This window comes from Apium graveolens, chromosome 7 (genome assembly GCF_009905375.1).
Source record: "Apium graveolens cultivar Ventura chromosome 7, ASM990537v1, whole genome shotgun sequence".
Taxonomy (NCBI): Eukaryota; Viridiplantae; Streptophyta; class Magnoliopsida; order Apiales; family Apiaceae; genus Apium; species Apium graveolens.
The window spans coordinates 263,642,041-263,657,661 of NC_133653.1; the positions used below are offsets into that span (position 1 = coordinate 263,642,041).

General features: G+C 32.3%; 2 protein-coding genes across 2 annotated transcripts; both read right to left on the reverse strand.

Annotated features, from left to right (window-relative positions):
- Window positions 1–252: 252 nt before the first annotated feature.
- LOC141672657 (flavone synthase-like) lies at window positions 253–2,241 on the reverse strand. The gene is made up of 3 exons (XM_074479302.1): window positions 1,796–2,241; window positions 934–1,362; window positions 253–846 (listed from the first exon to the last, which is right to left on the reverse strand). Exons 1-3 carry the CDS (start codon window positions 2,225–2,227, stop codon window positions 541–543), a joined length of 1,167 nt encoding a protein of 388 aa, XP_074335403.1. The 5' UTR covers window positions 2,228–2,241; the 3' UTR covers window positions 253–540.
- Window positions 2,242–13,849: 11,608 nt separating this feature from the next.
- Window positions 13,850–15,367, reverse strand: LOC141674859 (uncharacterized). The gene is made up of 4 exons (XM_074481562.1): window positions 15,037–15,367; window positions 14,824–14,985; window positions 14,380–14,689; window positions 13,850–13,946 (listed from the first exon to the last, which is right to left on the reverse strand). The coding sequence occupies exons 1-4, from the start codon at window positions 15,365–15,367 to the stop codon at window positions 13,850–13,852; spliced, it is 900 nt and encodes a 299-aa protein (XP_074337663.1).
- Between the last annotated feature and the right edge of the window lie 254 nt (window positions 15,368–15,621).

Consider the following 15,621-nt stretch of genomic DNA (forward strand, 5'->3'; position numbering starts at 1 on the left):
TTCTTACTAAAAATGATAATATTATAACAAAGTCTATAAAACATCATTACTAAAAAAAATCTATAAAACATGTATCACGTTTTTTCGTAAAAGTTATCCCATCAAGTTCATTCTTTACGAACTAATAAAGGTGCAGGTTTTAATTTCTTAAAATTTAAAAGATTTGCTCGATTGTATGATTTGAGAATAAAATTTTGATTCTTTTTAAAGAAAAACATTAAAAAACATTACTACAGATGGTAAGAACAGACACAAGAATAAACAGCACTGGAATTTTTTTTAGTTTTTTTCGACAGAAGGAAGCACTGGATTTAAAAATGTACATAAATGCATTCCCTTATTGCATGCTGAGAGAGGATCTTGAAATATTTAGTACTGCGATATTCAGATATCGCATATTTACATTGACATAATTCATTAAGCAGAACACACAGAATAAGTAACATATTTATAAATGGGGGCTGGCTAGAGACAATCCTATTGTTGCAGCAGCATAAGGGCAGTTCGCGTAAAGTTTGTGTGAAGTGGAAAAATAAAGATTCAAGCTGAAATTTTGGGTGCAGTTTTGGATTGCATATCCAGATTTGCCTTCTCCCCCTGCAACCGCTTCTCTTTAGCCAATTTCTTCTGGAGATTTCCCTCAATATGTGCATCCAGGATTCTCTTAAACATCTCACCAAATGTGATGGCCTCATCCAGAATTGCCTTCTCTCCCTCTCTAATCGTTAGTGGAAATACTATTGCATTCGGATCTGGGTACTGGAAAGTCGCAATCGACACTCTGGTAGAGGTTGAATTAACTACTACTTGGTGATCAGCAGTTTTGAACCTCCCATTGCTCAAATACTACACAAAGCACAAACTAATTATTTGTGAACAATATATTTAAGTACAGAGAAAACGGAGTCTTTAATTACGATAAGATGAACTTACATGACCATAATCACCGAGATTAACTACAAAAGCTCCTTCCACAGGATGAACAGTAATCCAAGTTTTGCCACCATCCCTAGTGGCCTGTAACCCACCAACCTGATCCTGAAGCAAAATGGTAATTGCACCTGGATCAGTATGCCTTCTGCACCCGAGTGTCAAGTCGGGTTCGGGGCACGTGGGATAGTAATTGACTATCATTTTTTGTTTCATGTCCACACAGGCCTTTGCAATAGCCTCTTTCTCAAGCCCCATGGCCTCTGATAACACTTCCAGTATCTTGGCACCTAGCACCATCAACTTCTCACCGTAAACCTCCGTAATAGACCTCCATCCCTCGGGCTTATCAGGCCATCTGGAGTAGTCCCGAGAGTTTATCGGGTACGTTAAATAAGTTACAAACTCACGCCAATCCATTATGCTGTCACCCTGTATTATCATACCATTAGAAAAATTAAGAGCAGCTAATCCATAGATCATGATTGTCAAATTCAAATTTAAATGGTTACTATTATTAAATATACTGTGATATGATTCTGCTACAAGAGGAACTGAAAACTGAGAAGCCTAAGAACATGCAAAATTATTTTAAGAGTGGTGACAACTTTTTCTACTTAAGCACTATGGTGCCAAAGTTTAAAGTTTGTAATATGTAAAGTTTAAAGTTTGTAATATGTTGGTCAGATGTTGCTTTTGCTATTCGAAAAGGTGGCTAAGGTCACTTTTTGTAAAAATATATTTTCTCAATGCAAATTTAAGACTCGGGTCATCAAAGTGCAAAATTGGATATAGTTCGGCACAAGTCTGTAATTTACTAGGTATTTAAATTATGTTGCATTATCTATGAAAATTGTAAATGTACCTCGATAGGAGTGGAAATAGTGAAGCCGCCTTTCTTACCACCGGTTGTATCATACCGGAGTTTTTCCTCCTCAGGCAAAGCAAAGAATTCCCGAGAAAGACGAGTCATTTCAGAGATCAAACCATGGTCAAGTCCATGATCAACCACTTGGAAAATTCCCCAGCCTTCACAGGCCTCGACTATTTTACTGCATATCTCAGTTCTCCTGCCATCCAAATTCAAACCAGCTAGAGAAATGACAGGAATTTCATTGCTGAATTGATTGTAAGCAACTTTGGGACGCTCGTCTTCATCCCGGACAAAATCAGATTTCAAGGTTTTCTCCTTGGATAATGCAGAAATAGTAGTGGGAGCCATTCTGTCTAGTGCCGACACTTTGTTACTCTCCAGTAACCCAAAGAAGGTGGTATATATATGCACGTCATCTAGCATGCTGGATACAATATTGTTGGAGATACTCTTATTCGTCAATTTTTAATTTTAAATTTTATTTTAAATAGTGGTATTGATGTTAAATAACAATTTCTAGAACAAACAAAGTTCTAACCCTAATTTCTGGAAAAAAAAGGTTCTAATTCCGTAAACAACAAACTATATTCTCTCTAAAAAAATCAGAGTTCGCAGCTATCTTTATTTTGGTACTCGGACTTTATTACTTAATTTTTATTATTTTGAAAACAAATATAATATAGAAACATTTTTTAGAACCTGTCATATACTCTAAGCTGCAATTTAATTGATGGAATATGCTTAACTCCATAGTCACTGAAAAAGATTAAGTTCATAATCAGCATGTCTGCCACTGGTATATATAAACGCTGACGCTAGTTAAAGAGTGAGCTAGACCATAGGCTGATCTTCTACTACAAGAAACAGGGAGTTTTCCAACCGCCACAATACCGACCGACATAAAACTGGGAAAAATCGGCATGTTAGAAGCCATGTTTCTTGTAGTGTTCCAACAAATTTTACCCAATAAACCAACATGAGGAGTCAAATTAAGAATATTCATGATCAAATTTATGATGATCATATCGTGTTGAGCTCCACATCCAGACACAACTCCATAACGTGAAAAATGCCACAGAAATTGAGTGGTGGCGTTTTAAATTGTAGGTGTGGAGTATTCCGGTACACACACGATAGAAGCAATAATTGAGCTGCAATAATGAAGGAGGCTTGTCAGTTTTGGCCTTTTGGGGAAATTTATGTGTAAAACGTGGGATATCTCAATAATTTATACAAATCAAGACCATTTGCTACTAATATTCAATGATTGGACTGTATTGCATCCGGAACACTCTTGTTGGAACATGATCGGCTGTTAACGTATATTATTATTTTTAAAAATACTTATCAACAAGCATGTATATATACATAAAAAGCCACAAACTAAAATCTCCAGAGAGAAGAATAAAAGATGGCATTGATAGATATGGAAGCACTGGAAGATATGGACAGGGCTAGCTGCAGCAGCTGAGCAGCTCATACAACTCAGAGGAGACCAAGATAGTGACAACATAATAACTTTTTCTAAGACTGCAAATATTAATCATCAGTTATCGGAGAGTTTGATGAGGCTGACTAGAAAACATAGAAGATATAGATCAATTATTCATCTCTAAATGTTTACAAAGCCCGTACGGTGAATAATCTGATCGATGAAATCGAGTAATTTGTCATCAGAAAGACTAATAAGTGGAATGTATCACATAGAATACCAAGGTTCTGACCTAGCTTATTGTGTTGAGAGTTTCGTATCAATATACAAAGTTGAATATTTAAAGTATAGAAATTGCAAATTACGCAAACAATTGTTTGAGGTGCATGTGTGTATATATAAATTTTAAACGCGCAATAAGCGCAATAAGATATCTCAAGTGATTAGGCTACTACTAGGTTACGTTCCCGATTTGGATTTGGATTTTGATACCCGATCCGAAATCCGAAATCCGAAATCTAATTCAAACCCGATCCAAATCCGAAACCCAATTAAAACCCGACACATGATTATATTTAATATTTTATATGTAATACATATAATTTATATATTGTTATTGTATTATTTGAGTAATAGTATATTATTATCAAGATTGTCTACACTTATTTAGTGAATTATGATTTTTTATTTCAAAATCAGCTTTTATTATGTGAGATGTACTTTGTATATATTTATATAAAAAATCTAATTTGTGATGAAATACTAAATATTATGTTATCAACATATCTTAGATATAACTCACCATGTCAACCCGCAATATAATCTGTTTAATTACTTATTAGTTAATATATTTTAATTTTAGCTATCATATAAATGTAATTAGTGGTGTTTGTATGTATAAATAATATTAAATTTGACTACATTATTCATAATTTTGGATACCCGAAAAATATCCGAACCGATCCGAACCGATCCGAAACCCGACGGATTTGAATTTGGATAACCCGAAAATATTTGAATTTGGATTTGAATTTTACAATACCCGATCCGAACCCGCCCGTTACCATCCCTATTGTCAACCAAGCAAAAGTTGTCAAAGTTGTCCCAAGAAAAAATGTATCCAATTCTCTCCAACGCAATGTCCCAACTAATCTATTATTTTAGTACTAGCTTAAATCAATGCTATGCACGGATCACACAGATTTTCTTTAATATTATATAAAAAAAATTAAAAATTTTGAATTTAATTTTGAATTTTGTTCATTTAAAACTTTAAATGATATGACTTCATAATAATTATATTAGTAAACGTATTTGTTCATAATTTTTTAGAATATTTAAACTGATTTAAAGTGATAGTATTGATAAGAAGGGAAATATTATTACAACAAAATTATTATTTTATTAAGGGTAAAAATATAATGTCTCCATTACGTTGGGAACTTAAAATATATAATTTTAGCATAGTGATTACTTAATTGATTAATTATAATTCTATAAATGATATTTGAAAAAGACAATATTACTAATTGAACGATAGAGTTTTATTGATAATTTTATGTGTATTTTTAAAAAAATAATATTTATGTTTTAATTAAAATTTGATTTTTTTACTTCACATCAATAGGATACATATTATACTTAGTCTAATATTAATTTGATTTATCTCGGATCGGTGGTTTATATTATTTTTATTTTAGCCAAATGCCCAATACACCGATCAAATCAAACTAATTATTTTTAGTTTTCTTTTACTTTTTTTTTAAATGTGGATTAATAAGATAATTTTGTTTTAGACTAAATAATTAGTATATATGATTTATTTTTGTTGTTCGAATTGTATTTCTATTTTAGTTTTGTGTTAGTCTGAATTAATTGTATAATGTATTTTTTTATCCTGGATAAATATAATTAAATAATATAGAATTCGATATGAATTAAAATATAAATTGGTAGAAGAAGTTGAATTTAATATAAATTATAATGATCTAGAGTTCGATATAAAATAGAATTGAAATTGGTAAAATAATAGAGGAAATTGACTTCGATATCAATTAGAATTAGAATTGATAGACCCAATAATTAGAATTGCAATAATTAAGTAAGGGTAATTAAGTAATTTCAGCAAGTACCAACCGACCGACTACCAAACTTTTAATATTTCATCTATTATAATATAGATTTTTTAGTTCATATCAATAGGATACGAATTATAATTAGTCTAATATTAATTTGATTTATCTCGGATTAGTGGTTTATATTATTTTATTTTAACCCGATGCCCAATACACCGACAAAATCAAACTAATTATTTTTAGTTTTATTTTAATTTTTTTAAAGTGCGGATCAATAAGATAATTTTGTTTTAGACTTAATAATTAGTATATATGATTTATTTTTGTTGGTCGAATTATATTTTTATTTTAGTTTTGTGCTAGTCTGAACCAATTGTACAATTATGTAAGTGATGTTATTTTAAATCAAATGACGTAAATAGCGTTCGTAAAAGTGCTATATAAGTAATACATGTATTAGGATAACGGTTACTTACATAGCACTTATAAAAGTGTTATTTAAATTAATGTACTTGGATAGCTCGTAAGCAAGCGTTATGCAAGTGAAATGAACTTGCATGGCACTGGCTTACATAGCACTCAAAAACGCTACGTACGCTCAAATATAAATGCTATGTAAGTTGAATTTTGTAGTAGTGTGTATAATGTATTTTTTTATCATGGATAAATGAAATATATTATTTTGTTTATCCAAGTTCATTTGTATAATTTTTTAGGAGGATTGATAATATTATTATTTTATATTAACCCGATTCACATGATATATCAACTAAATCTTAATAATTATATTTAGTTTGCTTAAATATAATTTAGCCCGAAGTAACAAATTTGAATAATATAAAATTCGAAATGAATTAAAATATAAATTTGTAGAATTTAATATAAATTAGAATGATATAGAGTTCGATTTAAAATAGAATTGAAATTGGTAAAGCAATGAAGTTGTCTTCAATATCAATTAGAATTAAAATTGATCGACCCAATAATTAGAATTGTAATAATTAAGTAAGGGTAATTAAGTAATTTCAGTAATTACCGACCGATTATCAAACTTTTAATATTTCATCTATTATAATATAGTATAGATTACTTTTTTATATATTTTTGGACCCCACTAAACTCAATTATATATAATTTAATTAACTTATAATTATCTTGTAAGATTTTCGTTAGCATATAATTAAATTAGTAAATTATTAATTTTAATAAAGGTAAATTATAATATAAAATTATAACATCTTTTATAATTCAAATACATGAAATTTAGTTGGTCTGAAAATTGAGCATTTTTCATATTAGCATTTTGACGACAGATTCTGACTCAGGAGATATAATCATAAATTCTCCTCCCGTAGGATTCGAACTTATGACCAAGTATCCCCTCTTTAACCAACAGGGTCAACCCTTGCGGGCAGAATTATTAGGATTCATAAGTTTGAAGTATAATTTCAGAATATAAAAATTGCTAGAGAGATAAAGTTTATAGGACGAAATGAATGAAAATAACTTACAATTTATAACCAAAAAAAATTATTTGTTACTAGTCAACAGTCACATATACACTCATGTACACTAACGAATACAAGGGTTGGCTCAGTTGGTTAAAGAGAGGAAAATTGTCCTCTTGGTCACAGGTTCGAATCCCACGGGAGGAGAATTTATGATTATGCCTCCTGAGTCAGAGTCTGTCGCTTAAATGCGGTTTACCTTGGTTCACGTGGTTTGCAGGTTATTGCGTGAGCCCGTAGGGTTTACCCAGTGCGCACCCGAAGGGTAGCGGCTGCGGGTTACCTACGATAAAAAAAATATTAAAGAATAAGAAAAACATAAAATAAGATTATTGATAACAGTGCTCTGCTGTTGGCCATGACCACTAAACGGTCCACATGCCTAACTTTTCATTTTCCTCCGACACTAGTGGATAGTGCATGTGCTGATTGTGCTTCCCGAGACATGAATTGGGCATTAAAATGTCTTGTGATATGCATGCTCTTATAGACTTATCTTAAGTAGTTGTGTCAAGTGATTATGAACTTATCTTAAGTGACTATGGGCTTATCTCTAATTCATCGTCGCATGTTATAAGTTCGCTTTTCGCTCATCCCAGACTAAAATGCAGAGTGTGTACCTGCAGTATCAACAAAATGCAGAGTGTGTACCTTCATTCCTTCAAATTGCAGATTGTGTACCTCCAGTTGATGATACTCTGCGGAATGTGTATGCCCGTCAACTCAGCTGTTACTTCCATTAGTAAATAAAGCTAATTGTGTAGGGTGTTCTTGTAATTGCAGCAAAATATGCATTATTGTACCATATAAGCACTTGTTGGAGGTAGTTTGGCGCCAATCTCCCACTTTACTCTTCTTGATTCCCTCCTAATATTCTTTATGTCTTAATTTTCAAGATTCTTACTGAATTTCCCATGGCATGGTCTGTGCGTCCTGTAGCTGAAAATGATGTATACTCCCCGAAGGAAGCACCCGATGAAAGAGATATGTCCTAAGTCCAATCATGTATGAGGATTTAGGAATAACTTTTATGTAATCTGTTTTGATTTCAATGATATTAATAAAAGACTTGTTTTGTTTTTATTGCGGGTTCTATCTATTTAAATGTTTAAATAAGATATACCATAGTTTAGAGTAAAGCTTTTTATGGATTGTGATGAGATCATAATAATGAGACCTAAATGATGATAACTCTAAACTTAAATAGTTCCTGGCCGTAGGATTACTAACTGGTAATTAATAATCCGCAAAGATCGATACATACTATGCTTGCTTCATTATGAAGGATGTCTGTTCTCATAGACATTGGTGTGGTGACACTATAGCTAGTATGTAGGTGCTTATTATAGAATAAGTTCACTGAACATGACTCACACAGCTGAACAACTGATGGAGTTCACTCACGTGTCAGCAGTTGTTCACATAGTGATAGTTGTACAAGTATCCTTAGACTTGAGATCATCATAGTCATCTTGTGTACACTGAACTATGCTTTGGTTTAGTTCTTAGTCTCAAGGGACAATTATAAGGGCTCTACTGGGTATAGGAATTTGTACACGAAGATAGTGTATGATCAATAAAGGATCTACCCCTTCCAGTGCAGGAAGAGAATGTTCAATGTTGATCCACTTATGTTAGTTCAGGAATCTCTGGCCAGAGTGAATGAAATTAGAAAGGAGTTTTTAATTTACATTAAATAAAACTAAGCATAGTGAATGGGAAAGCAAGTCATTAAATAAGATAGGTTTGACACAAGTTCCATGCCTTGTATTTAATCGTGACATTGCAGGGTAGAAGAAATTAATTGTACGGTAACTACTCACTGAATAGGTTCTTGGTATTCTAAGCAGTGAATTCGTATTATCCGGATAGTCGCGATATGCTGAGAAGTATCCCTCACGATGTAGAATAAATATGATTAATTAATTAATCATATTTAATGAATTAGAGAATTTATATAAATAATGATAAAATAGTTTTATTATTTATTTCTACTATCGGCTTAAAATTGAACCTATAGGGTCACACCATAAAAGAGAATGATTTAATGGTGGAGAAATTAATTAATAATGGCTGATAATTATTTATTTATGAAATAAATAAATTGGAAAATTTAATAATTGATTAAATGAGATTTAATTGATTATAAATTAATTAAGAAAAAGTTCTTAATATTATTAATTAAGAATTTAATTTTTGGAAATTAAATCAAGTGAGAGAATTATTTCTAAAGTGTTTAGAAAAAGGATTAATAATTAAAAGTGTTTTAATTATTAGTGAGAATAATAAAGGGTTAATAATAATAATATTTTATGGGAAAATTTTCAGCTGAAAATTTTGCCTATAAATATACTATTATAGACCCTATTTTTGCCTCAACCAAAAAGATTTACAAAACCCTAATTCTCTCCATCTCCTCCTCCTTCATTACATCGTTTTTTTGGTGTGGAGTGCTTCACACTTGAGGAGCAGTTGCTAAGGATCTTCGTTCATCGTTTTGGATCGCCATTAAAGACCTCCATCTTTCCATTAACGTAAAGTTTCTTAAGGTAAACATACTGAACTACGAATTAAATATTATTTTTCGCATGGATCCTGCGGAGGGTTTCGTTTTTTTTTAGATTTAAATTTACGTTTTCGCTGCATTTATGTGCTAAAAACCCTTCACCCGATTACAGTAGTCAGTTTCTTGCTTTCTCTTGTTTCATGTTTTTTTCCTTGATTGCAGTAGTGAGTTTGAAGTGATACAATTTTAATTTTTACTTGTATAATGTGATATTATCTGTAATATTATCTCATATGACTGTAACCATCATGTTTGCATAGGTGTTATAGAAAAGTGTGATTTTTGTGTTTTAAGAGGCTTTGGGTTTGAAGAACACAGTGAATATGATTGCTTACTATGTGTTTCTGCCACCTTTTCATATTTATGCAGATTTTCTTGATAAATTTTCCATAAAAATGCACATTGGTGGTCAATTTGAACTAAATCCTAGAAATTATTTTGGTGGACAAATAAGATATGTAGACAACTTTGATGTGGATGAGATGAGTTTTTTAGAGATAGGTAATATGTTAACTGAATGTGGTGAATCAATATTTGTTTGTGAGGTGTTTTACAAGGTTCCAAATGGTGATTTAGAGAGCAATTTGAACCCTTAATCAAGTGATGCTCATGCCTTGCAAATGTGTGATGCTCTGGATTGCAGTAGAATCATACATGTATATGGTGTTAGTGAAGCATACATACCATCACAGGTGCATTTGGATGACCTAGTTTATGTAAATGATCCTAGACATATTGCATATGAGAAAGAATAATTGGAGCAATTATTTGAACTTGAGGGTATGTATAAAGACTTTAATAATCATGAAGATATTGTAGAGCCTAACTTTGGAAATGAATTAGTTGATGATCATAGTGATCATCATAGTGATGGCAACAGCTTTCATGGTGACAGCTCAAACATGGACTCAACAGATGAAGATGTAATAGCTTTTAAAAATGGTGAGTTCAAAAAAGACAAGTGTGCTGATGAAAAGGATAGGCATTATGGTATGTGTGCATTTGATGTATCTACAATGACATGCTTCTTGAATCAAGATGAACTAGACTTAGGTGATGTATCTGACTTCAGTGAGTATACTGGTAGTGAAGAAGAGAGAATGGTTGGAAATAGCACTGATGAAGAGGAATTGAAGTATCATGTTTTTAATGAGGAGACAGATATGAGAGATCCATAATTTGAGTTGGGAATGTTGTTCACGGGTACAACTTCATTTAGGGCAGCAGTGAGAAAGCATGCCATTGTGCACATGAGAGCAATAAAGCTAGTAAGAAATTTTGGAGTGAAAGTTAGATTTGTATGTCTTGCTAGTGCATGTAAGTGGAAAATCTATGCCACTAAAATGTAGAGCATTTCTACATACCAGGTGAAGACTTATTTCAAGAAACATACTTGTGCACCTACCTTTGAACCAAAACAAATTACTATAGGGTGGTTAGCTAAGCATTATGAGAATGACCTTGGGATGAATCCCATTTGGCCAATATCTGCATTTCAAAAGAAGATAATTAATGATTGGCACTGTAATGTTAGCATCTATATGGTAGGAAGGGTTAAGAGGTTGGCATTGCAGAATATTAAGGGTGATCATATTCAACAATATGGTAAATTATGGAATTATGTGAATGAAGTGAAAAAATCTATGCCTGAATCCATAGTTGATGTTGTATTAGAAGAAGAACAAATTGGATTGGAGTGAAGAAGATTTAAAAGAATATATGTTTGTTTAGGACCTATCAAGAAAGGATTTAAAATAGGCTGCAGACCTATAATTGGGCTGGATGGTTGCCATCTCAAGGGACCTTATGGAGGTCAATTATTGACAGCAGTTGGGTGTGACTCTAATGATGGGATGTACCCTATTTGTTGGGCCATTGTTGAGGCAGAAAATTCAGAAAGTTGGAATTGGTTCATAAATCTATTGGTAACTGATGTTGGTGTGGTCAATTCTGCATCTTAGACATTCATTTATGATAGGAAAAAGGTAACTAGACCTTTATTTCACATTTCATGGTTTATTAATTGGCATTGTAACTTACCTTTATAATTATTTCAGGGTTTGATCAATGCATTGACAGAAGTGGTTCCAAACTCTGAACACAGATTCTGTGTTATGCACCTTTATAGGAACATGGTGAAAGATCATAAAGGAATCATTTTGAGAAAGCTTTTGTGGCTTGCAGTAAGGGCTACAACAGACTACATGTTCAACAAACATATGGATGAGTTAAAAAAGGTTAAGATTTATTTTTTAGCTTATCTAAGACCTAACTAACTGCACAATTTAATTAACTTTATCATGCAGCTGTCAAAAAATGCTACAACTGGTTGATGGAAAAACCTAAATCACAATGGACTAGAAGTGCATTTAGGATATTTTCTCTATCAGATAATTATCAAATAATATTAATTGATATTAAATTATCTAAAAAACAGATATTTGGTTCGTAAGATAGACCTACAATTCGTTTCACAAAAATAAAAAACTAATATGTTGGATTTCTATATCAAGTAAAACAATGCAAAACTAGAATTATAGGGGGGAATTTGATAACTGATTCGATTCTTTTTAACCACATAACTATTTTTTGCAAGTACCAATTTAATATTTGATATTAATATATTAATTTTAATTCGTATTTCGCATAAATTATGAATAATTCTCTACAAATATTAATTTGATATTTTTAGTCTCGGGTCAGTGTTTCGCACGAGTTATCAACTATCAACTATCTATACTAATAAGTGAAACCATGTTTATGTCCTAAATCTTGGTAATCACTAAAAAAATTATACAATTATTTTTAAAATTTTATGTAATAAAATCTCAACTGACAAAAATTAACTTTTACTCTCTGTAAATTTTATTTTCCTTCAATTTTTATTTGTTGTTGAACATCCAAGCGTCGGTTTATTTTAAAATAATTGTATTAATAAGTTAACATGTCAGATTTGTATAAGTAAATAATTAGGTGTATGCATAATTAGAACTATACGATGAAATTTTAGAGTTATACTTAATTTCGATTTTTTTAATTACATATTTTAACAGCATTTTATCTATTATATTCAGATATATATTTTGTACGGATTATGAATTTTAATTTTATATATATAATAATGTAAAACTATTATTTTTAATTCTTGACCCGTGCAAAGCACGGGTTACCAACTAGTAGGCTCTAAAACTAGAAATTTTAGAACTCCTGAAAATGTCCTCTCTAGATATCTATCCGAAAAGAAACCGATAATTGGGGAAAAAATATAATGGCAGCGTAAAATATGAATGAATCTTCTAAGTTTACCTCCCCGTAGATTACATCCATATCAACTTGGGAATCAGGTTTGAGACTGTTATGACCAGTGCTACCATATTATCTTACTCATCTATTTTACTCTTTTGCTCCAATTTTTCTATTAAGACTCTGTTTGGGATTTGTTAAAAACTGTTGTCTGTGGGAAAAAGAGCCGGTGGAAAAAGTGCTGTAAGGAAAATTAGATGATTGTTTGGTAATTTTTTTAATTTATACATATTTTGAGATATAATATATATAAAAATAATATTTTTGAGAAGGTTTGATGGTGAAACTGATAGCTACTTTCTGAAAAAGCTAAAAACTACGTTTTCCAAAAGCATGGGGGCATGTTTTTGCTAAAAGCAGCTTTTGGACCAAAAACGCTTTCACAAATAGCAGCTTTTAAAATTTATCAAACACCTTTCTGACAGTTTTTGAGCAAAAAGCTGTTGTATCGGTCTGTAACAGCAATATCAAACGGAGCCTTAAACGTCAACCCTTCCTGTCTTTCTTGAATTGTGGTACACGCGGCACACCGAAAACAATTCAAATATGAAATTATTGAAGAGAAAGCAATTCAAAAATATCGATTATGGTGAATCATTTTAATTAAAGACTAATTTTAGTTGTAGGAATTTTACCCTATTTTTCATTTTTTTTCTTCGCAAGTGATATAATTTTTAAACACAGTGAATGGTGGTAAGAAAACTAAAGTGAAACCATTCACCAACTGACATATGTTATATTTAATTCTATAAATATGTAATTTGCAAGTCTTGACCAATGAAGGCTTTTGAAACAAAAAATGGGGAAAAACTTTAAAATTACTAGCTATTTTCAGAAAAAAACAGTTGATGTAAAATCCCTATGGCATGCCTTAGATTTTATGTTTACTTTATTGTTTGATAGCATGCCTAACTGTATTTTAATTTTTAACCATTATGTTCCTTCATCCTTGAATTACCATCAGGTTCCTCAACAACCAAATACAAAGGATTGTGCATTCTTTGTCATCCATATGATTGAGCTATTTCTTAAAAAAGCTCCGGAAAGATCTAAAACAAATTATCTAAAAATGGTACATTGCCCCCTCTCTCACACACATATTTAAAACATAAACTTTACATGTGAAACCAAACATATGATTTCAGTTTGACAAGAACTGGTTTAAAGCGGATGTGCATTGAGGAGTGCAATTTTACTTTTTGGAAAAAGAGAGGCAGATAGAATAGGAGCAGAAATATTTCTGTAGCCAACTTCCTCCCTAGAAAAGAATTATTCAAATGTATGTAATAGAAGGCAAGAGAAGAAGAATGGAAGGGTGCAGATGTCATTGTCGAGGAGATCCATGCAATACTATATACTACTCCCTCCGTCCCGTAATACATGTTAAGCGATTGACTATTAGTTTACGTCTAATTTATAAGATCAAATATAGTCATGAGTGATCTTGTTGGATTCGTATTTATGAGTATTTTTTTTGCCGGAAAAGAAGAGAACTTTATTACTTTAAATCATTACATAAAATGGAAAGGAATTCTTGATGGACATTTTCCTTTTCCCACCTACGATCAGCTAAAGAAGAGTTATAACTCGCTAGATAGTGAGCTACGATATTCGCAGACCGTTTTACAAATCTTAACATCACGTTTTTACCCTGCAAATCCATTAAAAGTTGTCTGCAATCCTCAACCAACCTGCCCACATAAGAAAGCGTGGCATATGAACTTCGAATCCACTGGACCACAACTAGGTAGTCTGTTTCTATTACCACATCCTGTTTCTGCTTCTGTTTTACCCAGCTTAAGGCTTCGCGAATCCCCATAGCTTCAGCTGCTTCTGGACTGATCGTGCCTTGATGGCATCTAGACATTGCTTCCACCAGCTCACCATTATGATCTCGGACGACTTGGGCATGGCTGAATCTATTTATGTCACTAAAGAGTGTTGCGTCAGTATTGATCTTAACCCGATTATGCATTGGAGCTTGCCAAGTTACTTGACCATCTTCAGGTAGAATAATCCCAAAGAATTATCAAAAAATTTATCTTGGATGAATTGCCATTGGTTAAGGACGGACAATGTTGACTGAACTACCTCCATAGCTGATAAACATTTCTGAGACCATACTAAATCATTACGATTCCCCCACAACTTCCAGCAAAGCATAACTGAGAGAATGATTGAGGTCTTGTTGCTCTGATCAAAAATCAGTTGAGGCCAGTCCCCAAAAGATTGATATTCACCCGTTATGACGAGAAGAGCTGCTGTAGACCTGCAACTTTCCGCAAATGGGCAAACCACTAGAGAATGCAATATAGTTTATGCACCATCATTACAAACTGGGCATATACTATTAACTGGAACTCGTTTAATACGAAGAAGATCTTTGGTGGGTAAGCAGCAATTCACTGATCTCCAAAGAAAGTTCTTTACTTTTGGTGGAATTTTGAGGTTCCATAGCTTTCTCCAAAAACCAGAATTGTTATCCAGATTTCGACTCCTGGCAAGTTGCAGATTAATGTATGTACTTTTCACTGAGTAAACGCCCAACTTGTCATGTCTCCAAAACCAATTATCCTCGTTATCTTCTCCCAGAGGAATAGAAAGAATGAGGTTTGCATCTCTGTCGTCAAAAATGTCTCGAATAAGATCAATGTCCCACTGATGAGCTCCTGTAATCATTAGAGAAAAAACATTTTGATTTACCAAAGATGCAGGGATAGTGTGAATGTACGGATCATGAACTTCTGGAAGCCATGGAGTATCATTGATAAGGATAGAGTGACCGCCTCCCACTCGACAAGAAATTCCTTGTTTGACCAAGTTCTGAGCTTCCAACACGCTCCTCCAATTGTAACTTGGATTATTTCCAAGCTTTGCTGTTAGTATCGATTATATTTAATACTAATACGAAATTAAAGATATTAACAATCAAA